Source organism: Pecten maximus, chromosome 6 (assembly GCF_902652985.1).
Source record: "Pecten maximus chromosome 6, xPecMax1.1, whole genome shotgun sequence".
NCBI classification, from domain to species: domain Eukaryota; kingdom Metazoa; phylum Mollusca; class Bivalvia; order Pectinida; family Pectinidae; genus Pecten; species Pecten maximus.
This window is the reverse complement of record NC_047020.1, coordinates 39,639,492-39,651,989: the sequence shown is the minus strand read 5'-3', so window position 1 is coordinate 39,651,989 and position 12,498 is coordinate 39,639,492. Positions and strand designations below refer to the sequence as shown.

General features: G+C 37.3%; 1 protein-coding gene across 1 annotated transcript in view; it reads right to left on the bottom strand.

Annotated features, from left to right (window-relative positions):
* Positions 1 to 7,306: 7,306 nt before the first annotated feature.
* LOC117329754 (cyclic nucleotide-gated cation channel alpha-3-like) overlaps positions 7,307 to 12,498 on the bottom strand; it is a 55,338-nt gene continuing 50,146 nt past the window's right edge. The window contains exon 5 of the mRNA XM_033887877.1: positions 7,307 to 10,695. Coding sequence (XP_033743768.1) covers positions 9,311 to 10,695 — 1,385 coding nt within the window. The 3' untranslated portion in view covers positions 7,307 to 9,310. The remainder of the gene's footprint in view (positions 10,696 to 12,498) is intronic.

The window sequence follows — 12,498 nt, the reverse complement described above, 5'->3', positions numbered from 1 at the left end:
GGTAACCCCTCCCTAGTTATCCGGGTAACCCCTCCCTAGTTAGCCGGGTAGCCCCTCCCTTGTTATCCGGGTAACCCCTCCCTAGTTATCCGGGTAACCCCTCCCTTGTTATCCGGGTAACCCCTCGCTTGTTATCCGGGTAACCCCTCCCTTGTTATCCGGGTAACCTCTCCCTAGTTAGCCGGATAACCCCACCCTAGTTATCCGGGTAACCCCTCCCTAGTTATCCGGGTAACCCCTCCCTTGTTATCCGGGTAACCCCTCCCTAGTTATCCAGGTAACCCCTCCCTAGTTATCCGGATAACCCCACCCTAGTTATTCGGGTAACCCCTCCCTAGTTATCCGGGTAGCCCCTCCCTAGTTATGCGGGTAACCCTTTCCTAGTTATCCGGGTAACCCCTCACTATTTATCCGGGTAACCCTTCCCTAGTTATCCGGGTAACCTACTTCCTAATTATCTGGGTAACCCCTTCCTAGTTATCCGGGTAATCCCTCCCTAGATATCCGGGTAACCATTTCCCTAGTTAGCCGAAAAACCCCTCCCTAGTTATCCGGGTAACCTACTTCCTAATTATCTGGGTAACCCCTCCCTAGTTATCCGGGTAACCCCTCCCTAGTTAGCCGGGTAGCCCCTCCCTTGTTATCCGGGTAACCCCTCCCTAGTTATCCGGGTAACCCCTCCCTTGTTATCCGGGTAACCCCTCCCTAGTTATCCGGGTAACCCCTCCCTAGTTCTCCGGGTAGCCCCTCCCTAGTTATCCGGGTAACCCTTTCCTAGTTATCCGGGTAACCCCTCACTATTTATCCGGGTAACCCCTCCCTAGTTATTCGTGTAACCCTTTCCTGGTTATCCGGTTAACCCCTCCCTAGTTATCCGGGTAACCTACTTCCTAATTATCTGGGTAACCCCTCCCTAGTTATCCGGGTAACCCCTCCCAAGATATCCGGGTAACCCCTCCCTAGTTATCCGGGTAGCCCTTCCCTAGCTATCCGGGTAACCCCTCCTTAGTTATCCGGGTAACCCCTCCCTAGTTATCCGGGTAACCCCACCCTAGTTATCCGGTTAACCCCACCCTAATTATCCGGGTAACTCCTCCCTAGTTATCAGGGTTACCCCACCTGAGTTATCCAAGTAACCCCTCCCTAGCTGTCCAGATAACCCCTCCCTAGCTATCAAGGTAACCCCTCCCTAGTTATGAGGGTAACCCCGCCCTAATTATCCGGGTAACTCCTCCCTAGTTATCCGGGTAACCCTTCCCTAGTTATCCAGGTAACCCCTCCCTAGTTATCCGGGTAACTTCACCCTAGTTATCCGGGTAACATCTTCCTAGTTATCCGGGTAACTCCACCCTAGTTATCCGGGTAGCCCTCCCTAGTTTTTCGGGTGACCCCTCCCTAGTTATCCGGGTAACCCCACCCTGGTAAGCCGGGTAACCCCTCCCTAGTTATCCAGGTAACCCCTCCATAGTTATCCGGTTAACCCCGCCCTAATTATCCGGGTAACTCCTCCCTAGTTATCTGGGTTACCCACCCTAGTTATCTGGGTAACCCCTCCCTAGTTAGCCGGGTAATCCCTCCCTAGATATCCGGGTAACCCCTCCCTAGTTATCCGGGTAACTCCTCCCTAGATATCCGGGTAACCCTTTACTAGTTATCCGGGTAACCCCTCACTAGTTAGCCGGGTAACCCCACCCTAGTTATCCGGGTAACTCCTCCCTAGTTATCCGGGTTACTCCTCCCTAGTTATCCGGGTAACCCCTCCCTAGTTATCCGGGTAACCCCTCCCTAGTTATCCGGATCCCCCCTCCATAGTTATCCGGATCATCCCTCCCTAGTTATTCGGGTAGCCCCTCCTTAGTTATCCAGTTACCCCTACTGAGTTATCCGGATAACCCATTCCTAGTTATCTGGGTAATTAAACAACTTGTTAACCGGGTAACCCCGTATTATTTATCCGGATCACCCCTGCTCATTTATGGTCTAATGACAATCTTTCGCTGAACTGTTGTTGTCATCGACCTAGCGCGCTGCGTGGGCGTTTTCTCGTCATCTTTGATCAATATTACTTTATATATAAAGAAGATCAACAATATAGACATGACACATATGACAGAGGTCACGATTGCGAAATACGTGTACTTAAAGCGGTCGATTATTCTCAACAAGGTTATTTGGTGCTGTGGATCGGTAAATGGAGATCCTAACAGATTAGAAGATTAAACTTGTCTTTATTCGTCATTTCTTCTTCCATGTGATGAAATTACACACACATTGCCCTGCCCTGTAGGTAGGGCGTAGGAATTGTACCTACTGTGTCCATTGTATGATCGTTAGAGACTTTCACGATCTTATATTTTCTCTTCTTTCTTAACAACTTTTTATTTTCTAATGTCTTCCTTGAAAATGGTTCATTTTTGGCCTTAAGTTGAGAATTTGCCCCTGTGAGTAAGACTCTGGATTCTTTCCCCTGGGCGAGACAAACTGGAGTCTTTAAATATGGAAGTTATGACTCCTGCTTAGCACTCAGCATTTTGGGAGTGGGACTATTGGTTTTTCCGTTGTCAGTATGATATGACAGGGTGGAGTGTCCTGCTGGGTGTCTTCAGCAGAATGTTTCAGTGAGATAGCACTATAAAGTCGGCATAAGTTCCGCGCTATCACAAGGAAAAGAGAAGAAATGTACCGCAGCAAGTAGTTTGGAGGGAATCGAAAAACCCAAAATGGCCCTATTCAGCCATCTTTGGGTACGAATTAAGAAATTCCTTTTCTTCATAAGAAATGACACTCAAGGTTCCTTCGCCAACCACTAACCATTTCTTAATGATCATTGAGGCGATACGTTTGCCAATTCGTATAAAGTAATAGTCTTATATGGTGTTTCTAAATGCTGTGTATGCTAGTGTTCCTTAATTGTGATTATTTATGGAGTAGCAATTAATAAATTTGAATGTTGACACGTGACTACAAAAACAATAACAAAGGAATATGTTTCAATAATTTTTATTTTTCAACGAAACATATATAACGTATTCAAGTATAACTTTTTGGGACACTCAATACGTTATACCACTTCTTAGGATACTCATTACAATATTAAAATTCTCAGTGCAGATTTCTTTTTGTGTGTGTTTGTAGTATCTTTTTTCTCTTATTTTTCTCTTTTCATACATGTGTGTTTGGCCATGACAACCCGTGAATAAATATCTAATTAACAAAACTATGAACTCATTGTTGTAAAGTTTAGGTTCTTTGTTAAACATTTTCGCGATTTTCTCAAAAACCTGAAGAAATATTCGTTTATTTTTCGTGAAAATTATCAGCAAAAAAATCAATTCATTGAAAATTACAGCTTAACTGAAATGATTTGGTTCTAGACGAGACAATTGGTGAAAAAAGATGTTCTCTGGACGATTTACATGTTAAGTTCCAAACATGGACGTATTTCTCGTGAAATATCGTGAAATCTCGTTTGAAAAATGAAGTAACTGCATCCAACATATTTGTATAGAAGTTTTCATCCATACTTACATACATACACATACAGGATACCAGAGTTCTTACATTCTTTCACTATTTACATTGTTTTGAATCAGATATCCTTATGGTTAAAACCTTATCCCAGAAAAATAGATTAGTCGACCTAAAAATTGCTTACTATTTATATACAATATGAAGTTTTCATCTAATTCCTACCTGGGGCTAGAATACATTGTATGTGTTTATATCAGTTTGAATACATTGTTCTCGTTATTTGCTAAACAATTCAGGTTCTCAAGCTTGTACATTGGACTGATAAATATTATTCAATTTATAATTCAAGTCGAGGTTGAATATACTTGTGTGGTCTGAGACAAAACATGATTTAACCTTTGTAAAACCGCATTAAAAACAAAAACAACAGAGAAAACGAACATAATAATAGTAATGATAATAAAAAGGAAAAAATAAATAAATAAATAAAATAAACATAGGGTCAACATTGGGCAGTAGAACAATAATCAACAAAAGGAGTTGAATTGTTAAAAGCATTGTTTTAAAATGCATTGTTTTTAGGTACTCCATAGGTGGTATATCATGGTAATTCATTATTTCAATCAGAGAAATTTATCAAATTAATTACATGAATTATTGTGTGACATGCATAATAATACCTTTAGCATTTCAATAAATTGATGGTTGCAGTATATTCAACAATGGAAACCATTATTTCACCGTTGATATTCAACAATGGAATCCATTATATTATATCACCGTTAATATTCAAAAATTGAAACCATTATTTCACAGTTAATAATCGTTGGTGTTCAACCCATTCATAGCATCACATTTCTGTACCCTGAAATAGTCAACCATGTAACCCACAGATACTAGTAATTAACCATCATTAAATATTCAACCTTGTAATACTCAAAGTTACAATAAGTATATAGTTGATGATACCATACATTTATATATTTAGACCTTATACTTCCGCCTTCATCGTACATCATTAATACGTGCACTTTGTAATTAGTTATACTTAATTAGTACTAAGTGCACACGAAACATCAAAGATTTGGTTTGGTTTCTTTTGTTTAACGCCCAATTAACAGCCAGTGTCATTAAGTGTCTAGTTTTGGAGGTGGAGGAAAGCCGGAGTACCCGGAGAAAAACCACCGACCTACGGTCAGTACCTTGCAACTGCCCCACGTGGGATTCGAACTCGCAACCCAGAGGTGGAGGGCTAGTGATAAAATGTCGGGACACCTTAACCACTCGGCCATCGCGACTGACATGAATGATAAAAGATACAAGATAAGTAAGAATAAGAAAGATTTCCTGTGCATGGTCAGTTAATGTGTTGGTCGTAACCTCCTGGTTAGTATAAGATATAACTTGTTTATCTGAACGATTATATGTATGTTTTTACGTACAAGTGTACATATAACGTTCAGAACATACCTAAAATTTATACACAAGATTAACTGAAAAAAATCGGAAAGAAATCTTTTAAAACCTTCATACAACCCTTAAGATCGCACATTATAAATAAATTGTTCCCTATCATGTCATTCAAAGTTGACACTACATGTTCAGGTTGATCTGTAGGTTAAGTTTGTATTAAGGAGTTTGCTGATTTTTTTTAATGTTTTTTGGCTTATAATTTTTTTTTTTTTGCATCGAATTTGGATTTGTTGGGGTTTTATTTATTTATTTGTTTATTTTCTTAATTTTTGTTGTCGTTGGTTGTATTTTAGACTATCCTTTGAAATATCAGTGAAAAAAGAAGCCGATAATCACACGAATTTTCTGTGTGAATTGTCCGTATAATTTATCTAGATGAACTTACTAATGTAACTAGTCAGCACACAGACGTTTGTTTGTCAAAGAAGCCAAACATAAAAATGACTGGGACATGTTATATCAGCTCTGATAAGAGACATATAATTATACTGGACAGATATTATTTATAAGGGTTTCCTGTCTCTTAACTTATAACTTCAATGGAGCCAACAGGGTCATGTATGATCAACCAAGATACAAATAAATATACACAAACCTGAAGTAAATAGTAGCCTCGGACAGTGTTTATCCTGACTGTAACCATGGAACCATAGATACCATAGATTGGTTACCATGTAAACAATAACCTTGGTTACCATACAGTATCTTTGATAACCATGTACACTTTTGTATACCTCAACTTGGTTGCCATAATATATATGACAATGGTTCCCATTGCGATTATGTATACAATGTACATTTGAATGGTTATCACGGATACATTTAATGGTTTCCATGCAAACTTTTTTGTTGTTGCTTTTTGTTTACATTTGATTGTTACCATGTATACATTTTAATGTGTACCATGTTTACATTTTAATGGTTGCTTTTTGTATGTATTTTAATGGTTACTATTCATACGTTTTTATGGCTCCCCGGTTTACTTTTTTATGGTTGCTATGCATACGTTTCCGTGGCTACCCGGTTAACATCTTAATGGTTGCTATGCATACATCTTCATGGCTACATGGTTTACATTTTAATGGTTGCTATGTAAACGTTTTCATGGCTACCTGGTTTACATTTTAATGGTTGCTTTGTATGTATTTTAATGGTAACTATTCATACGTTTTCATGGCTCCCCGGTTTACTTTTTTATGGTTGCTATGCATACATCTTCATGGCTACCATGTATACATTTTAATGGTTGCTTTGCATACATTTTCATGGTTACAATGTATACATTTTAATAGATAACACGTATAATTTTAATGGTTACTTTTTGTTTACATTTTAATGGTTACCATGTATATATTCTAATGGTTGCCATGTATACATTAAGATGGTAACCATGCACATACTGTTTAATAGTTAGTATTCAGTCATTGGTGAAACGATACCTTAAATGTACATCTAGCAATAACAAGATTCCTAAGTTCTAAGTCTTAAGATTAAAGTGTAACTTATATTTGGTTACAGTGTGTGGACTGGGAATTATCATGACAGTGTATAGCCATTGGTTACAGTGTGTGGACTGGAAATTATCATGACGGTGTATAGCCATTTCCCTTCTTTATATATAACGTAAACCTCTGCTTGTTGAACGTCTACTACTATAACGTATATTTATAATAAATAATATAACTAATTCATTGGCGGACCCTTCAGCTATCTTGTAACTGTAAACAAGGATTAAACTAGTTTGATGTTGTTAAATAAGTATAGTGGTTACGGCATAATATTAGAAGGCAAACGAATATTGTAAACAAAGAACGGTATTTAAGTTTTTAGATTTTTAATTAGTTTTGATTAAACACCCATGCTTGTATTTTGTTCGATTCTGCAACCATGATTATACCAATAGAAATCACGTATCTCAAATTGATTGCGACATAGGTCAATATATAACAGTCCTGATTGGTCAGCCATACAGCAGGTACGGTGTGATTGGCTGTGGGTAAAAACATGATAACAAAGGATATACTGCATAGTTGATAATATTTGCGGGATGTAATTTCACTCGCAGATATTACAGATAACATTAAACTAAACATGTAAAAGTAGAGAGTATAAGCTTAGACTAGCGGGAATTTCCCTTTAGCCTGTAGATTTGCCTATGGAGCGTGAGGTCACTAGTTCGAGCTTCAGCGCGGGCAGGCTATTTTTCATTACTCCTTCCTTTTACAGATTTGGTACCGCTGACTACTCCAAGTGAAAGCTATAGGAGACTGAGAAAACTTCTTTGGAGCAAAATAACCGGGCTGAGGTTGTCTTCGGGGACTTTGTGAAGGAGGCAGTAGTTTAAACTAGCTCATACTAGCCTAGTGGTTTGCCTTGAGAGCGAGAGGTCGCTTGTTCGAGCCCCAGCGCGGGCAGGGTACAGTATTTCAATACTCTTTCCTATTACAAATATCTGCAATTATATGTACCGTAAACCGAACGAGGTTATAATTGAAGTGAACGAAACTATGCCTGTAGATACACCTATTTCACTTTCGGTCAGGTGGTTGCGACTTGTTCAATAACCGCGAAATGTCATACCCGCGCACTTTTGACAACTATACAGTATATTAACGGAATTTCACGAAATTCAACTTTTACTGTACTTTAATGTCTAGAGTTGATTAAAGTTTGGTCGGACGTTGTTGGGGATATAACACTATCGCTTCGACAAGGCGTACGGGGTTCGATCCTTCGATCGGACAAGGACAGATTTTGGATCATCTGTCCGACCACGTGGGTTTTCAATGGGTACATAGGTACTCCGGTTTCCTCTCAGAGTAAGATTTTAATTAATTTAGTTGTAAAATTAAGTTTGTATTAAAATCTTGTAATCTAACAAAAGCATTTATTGAATACGTATACCATCGTCATTTTCTCTCATCTCTTCAAATTAACACGCCGTGTCACCACGTAATTTGTAATAACGACGCAATTTGTAATAAAAAATTCAAAGTTATTTTTACCGGATAAATTGTCATCAGATGGAAAGATAATCTTCACTTGGTACATGTTTCGACCTGATTCTATGAGAAAAATACGTATTTATTACTTATAATGACATTTGAAAAGTTATTACAAATTGCGTTGTGTTGCATGTGCGCCGTATTGTCAACCATCGGCTGTATTGTCTTATGTTTTCAAACGTTATCTAATTAACTATTTACCGGCACAGTATTCTATTTACAACTTTAGCTTAAACACAAACAGATTTATTTCCTCAATTAAAACTTTAAAAATGCTACCCAGACCCATCACGAACAATATACACTGGTTTGGTGCAAAATATTTATAAATAAATTTTAAATAAACAAAACAAAACAGTTTTAAAATATACATGTAAACGTAATGGCATAAAAGGATGGATATTGTTTCATAGATAACTTACATACATGGTACCAAACAAATTATCTTCCATCAATATTAAACAATAAAAACAGAATATATTTGTAATAACTTTTAACTCGATACAAAGTTGATTCGGCGTGAGATAGGGTTAAGCTAAAACTAATTGCAAACCAATGTAAAAAGGGTTTTTTTTCGTGTGTTCAAATTTTCGTGGTTTTGTAAAACAGAAAATTAATGATGACAGAATTATTTTCTCTAATTAGTTCAATTTTTTGTTTCAGCTTATATGACTTAAACCAAAATTAGTGTTTTTCAAAGATATTATCGAATAGACCATGTATTTACCCCTATTAATTCTATTTCAGAGGTATGTGATTTCATTAACTATTTTCTATTCTCGAAAATAACGAAAAATAAAACTTCTTCAAAATTAGGAATTATGGAATTGTATCACAATTTTCAAGTTTCAATTGTTTGATAAATTCTGAACGACTTCTTGGGTATATTAATAAACGATGCACATAAATATTTACAGTGACCAGTAGATGAGAAACTTGCGTTATGACATTTAAATATAATCTCATTGGACGGTTCTATATTATAACAAGACATTCTCGGCATGCTAAATAATATTTGACGCGCCACTTCCGGCCACGTCACTTCCGGCTTTCTGACACTGTCGTTATTGAATCTTGCATCCATTATTCCCGTTTATTATTAATGACTCCGCTAATCGGTCATTGCAGACAAAGACATGATCACTTACGGGTAAAAGAGGAGACATGATTAATGCACAGGACGAAAGGTGGATGGTTTTGTAAGATTGATCGAACTCCGATTTGTTGTTTGCATTGGAGTGGCCTCTGAAACTGTGTCGACCACGTTTTTGTCAAAACTGGTTCTAGTCGATGTTGATTGACATTTGCTGTGATCACAGTTATAGATAACCATATAATGGATGGGATGTCTGCCTCATCCATCATGAATCCAGGAACGAAATATTAGAAATGGCGTCAGAATCTTTCACCATGCCTTTTTCAAGTCTCGTGATTCGTTGCTTCAGTCTTTGTTGAGTGCTATTGAAATCGGCAAGAAGTCTGGCGAACCTTGTTTGTAAAGTGTCCAGACTAGAATCTATTCTGTCCAGCTTTTGTTCGGTCGTTTCTTGCTGCGCTTCGACCTTTTTCATGAGATCTTCATCTAAGAGATTGTCTTTTCTAAGGATTTTCTTACCTTTGTCGATTAAAATCTTCTTTGCATCCGGGTACTGAGTAAGAACCTCCCAAAGGTCATCTTTCGAAAGACAAAACAAATCACTGTAGCCTGTACTCTTGATATTCGCCGTACGACGATTGCCGTTCTTATTGCCTGCAATGTTCAATATACTAATCTCACCGAACACACTACCTTCTCTAAGAGTGGCAAAAATTGTCTTGCCGTCGTCTGAAACTACGCCTAATTGTCCACGTTTAACTATGTACATTTCTTTCCCAATGTCTCCCTTCCTGCATATGTAATCACTTGGACTAAATACCTGTAGCTTGAGCTTCAGTACAAGCTCAACAAGTAAACCAGGTTCACAGTCCTGGAACAAAGCCACGCGCTTCAACGTATCTAAATGCACATGTATGGCTATTTCTGCCTTGAGCTTATCCGGAAGTGACGCCAACACTTCCTCTTCATTTAACGACTTCTTATTGGTCCAAAGATAATCAAACCATTTAATAACTCTTTGCTCAAGCTCTTTTGAAACTTTACGGAACTCCATATATTGTTTGACGCCGTCCATTTTCCCTTGGAATTCTGCACGTGCAGCATTCATGTTTGTAATCATACTACCGACATTACCGACAATGGTAGCGAAGATGAGAACGCCGATGAGGAAGTCAACGACCACAAATAAATACTCCTCGTCCTTCTCAGGAACTGGAGTTTCTCCAATCGTTGTAAGGGTTAAAGTTGACCAGTAAAAACTGTAGATGTACTTCCGGGTCAAAGGTTGGAATTTTGGATCGGAAACATTCGGATATACCCATAAGTCTGAGCCGAATCCTATGGAGTTGCTGATGGCGAAATATATACAAGCGTTCCAGTGAATGATGATCAGAATGTACAGCACCAAATTCATGATCCTGATCATGTTTGTAAAGCTAGTCCTTGTAGCCGTTCTGTCAAAAAACTCAAGAAGACGGTTGAATCGAATGATTCGATTAAATCTTAGCTCTGGTTTATCGAGCCCTATTAAAAAGTAGAACAGGTCTGTTGGTATTATGCTTAAGATATCCGTCTTAAACATCGTCGAGGAGGTGTAGTGCTTTCGCAGCTTTGTTGCATCCCGGACAAGGAGTCCTTCCTCCAGGTAACCTGAAATGACGGAAATAAGGTGTTAAACAAAGATAACACCGATCGGTTAATTAGTTTATGCTATCAAAACTGACGAGGCATGAGATTCGTTATTTCGAAATTTTCGAGAACGGAATCAAGTCATGAAAATATAGAATACATTATTATTATTTTTTTTTGTAATTTTTTTTTAATTTTTCACCATTTTTTGCATATAAACAAAAAATACATACGATCTCTCACACACACACATACACACCATCAACATTATGTATGAAATCAAAATATCACCTGATTTCATCATCATCCATGTATGATAATCATCATCTTCAGCATCATAATTAAAGTATATCATCATCAATCTCCATCATCATCATCATCATCATCATCATAAAGATATACATTATTGAATACATAAGACTTCTAGTGAAATAATATAAAAATGTAGTAAAGTTTCAATGAGTCAACGAAAACACGTAATGCTTTGCCCAAAGCTCGAGGTTTAAACAAAATGATGAGGAAAAAAAACTCAACATAAACGTTAGCTTGAATTCCAGGAAAATATCTATCTACAGACTAGATAAAATGGTAATAATCTTCAGACTGGCGTTGAGATTTAACCTTTAAATATACTGTTTTACATTTATATACGATGGTAAATGGCAGCTGCACGCGCACAGAAGTAATTGATGGTGTAGGCTATGTTTAAGTGCCGTCTCCACAGTATAATTCTAAAAAAGTTCAAGACATTTAGCACCATATTTATTGCCAGACATTTCTGATTGAGAAAAGTAGTCCGGCACCCATGTTCAATTTACAGCTTAGATCTATCAGGCTCGCGTAGGTGTAAAATCTCAGTTTTAAAGTTAAACTTATTTTCAGCAAAAGAGTTGTCACAAATATTGAACAATTTCTAGCTAACCTGACTTAAATGTAATCATGGTTTCTGTATTTTGGTTTCTAGCATCACGGATTAGTCCTAGAAAACTTAATTCATTTTACAACATTTGTAAAAAAAAAATTAAATCAAATTATATTAATCACGCTTGTTGGTCCGGATGGGTCTATATAAGGATTTTCTCTGGCTACGCTCAGTCATAAACCCCGAGATCTTGCTTGCGTTCATATTATCATAACAACATATGTGACATAATTTATGATATCATACTTAGCGATATGTACTGTTGTGCAGGTAAAGATAAGAATACCATGTTACACAATGAAAAGGGCGTAGTTTTTCCCATTATCACGATCCCCGTGTCAGGTTTCGAGAGCTGTAGATTAATGAGGATCATGGGAAACTGTTATGGTCCAAATAATGATTTCGTTTGCAATATTCAATTTCTTTATGCAATTTGAAACCAGACGTGTTCGATACGTTATCATCAAACATATATCTCGTTTTTATCAATATTTTGCCCTGGTTTTATCGAATTTGAGTTAGATGATAATAAAGTTAATAGTTCTTGTGAAGTAGTTTAGAAAAAAAAAAATAAAATTAAAACTTTGTTGATATCCCGAGCGCTTTCGCTGTGACAGCTGTGTATAATTGTTTACTATTATATATAATATATATATTGTTTATGTGTATATCTTCTCGCCGTTTTAACTCGCACTGTTAATTTCTAAACCTTTTATAAGGCTATTTATTTATACCATCTGTGCACAGCCTAAGATGTTTTCTATTTAATAACAATATGCCTTCGGTGAATTAATTATCGACCGAGGGGATCATTAACATAAACATAACGATATTGTTCGTTGTTTATCTACTTAACTTATATAACTGTTTCGTAGTCTATGTCTGTATTATGTGATCATTTG